The sequence below is a fragment of the Merops nubicus genome, unplaced genomic scaffold, assembly GCF_000691845.1.
Source record: "Merops nubicus isolate BGI_N331 unplaced genomic scaffold, ASM69184v1 scaffold27875, whole genome shotgun sequence".
NCBI classification, from domain to species: domain Eukaryota; kingdom Metazoa; phylum Chordata; class Aves; order Coraciiformes; family Meropidae; genus Merops; species Merops nubicus.
The window spans coordinates 3,286-3,896 of NW_008612041.1; the positions used below are offsets into that span (position 1 = coordinate 3,286).

The 611-nt window shown below is 68.6% G+C and overlaps 1 protein-coding gene across 1 annotated transcript in view; it reads left to right on the forward strand.

Annotated features, from left to right (window-relative positions):
- NDOR1 (NADPH dependent diflavin oxidoreductase 1) overlaps nt 1-611 on the forward strand; it is a gene marked incomplete at both ends in the record, with an annotated part of 8,432 nt that overhangs the window by 2,422 nt on the left and 5,399 nt on the right. The window contains one exon of the mRNA XM_008941432.1: nt 37-234. Coding sequence (XP_008939680.1) covers nt 37-234 — 198 coding nt within the window. The remainder of the gene's footprint in view (nt 1-36; nt 235-611) is intronic.

Below are 611 nucleotides of genomic sequence, written 5' to 3' on the forward strand. Positions count from 1 at the left end.
GGAGGTAACGGCACCGTGTGACTCTGCTGCCCGCAGCCTGCCCCCCAGGTACACCCTGCACTACCTGGCTGAGGACTGCCCCCAGCCCCACGCTGGGCCACCGGCACCCAGGGCCGTGCCCTCCGAGCTGTGCCCCTTCCCTGCCCGCCTGGTGGCCAACCAGAGGGTGACAGCAGAGGCCCATTTCCAGGACGTCCGGCTCATCGAGTTCGATATCACGGGCTCCGGCATCACGTGAGTGTTTCCCTGTCCCCCCAGCTGTGCTCTGTGGGCTGGGGTGTCCCATCACCTCCCTTCCCCTTCTGCTCCCCTTCCTCAGTGACAACCAAGGCTGTGGCCTCAAACTCCCGGGGCCCTGTGCCCCCGTGGGTCCCCTTTGCCCTGTGCCCGCCTGGGTCCCCTTTTGCCCTGTGCCCGCCTGGGTCCTCTTTGCCCTGTGCCCACCTGTGTCCCCTTTGCCCTGTGCCCACCTGGGTCCCCTTTGCCCTGTGCCCGCCTGAGTCCCCTTTGCCGTGGCTGGAGGTTGGGCAGAGTTTGGCCTCTGCCCCGGTGTGGGTGGTGGTGGGGCTGGCAGTGCCGTGCCCGTGGCTGTTCTCGGCCGGGCCCGCCTG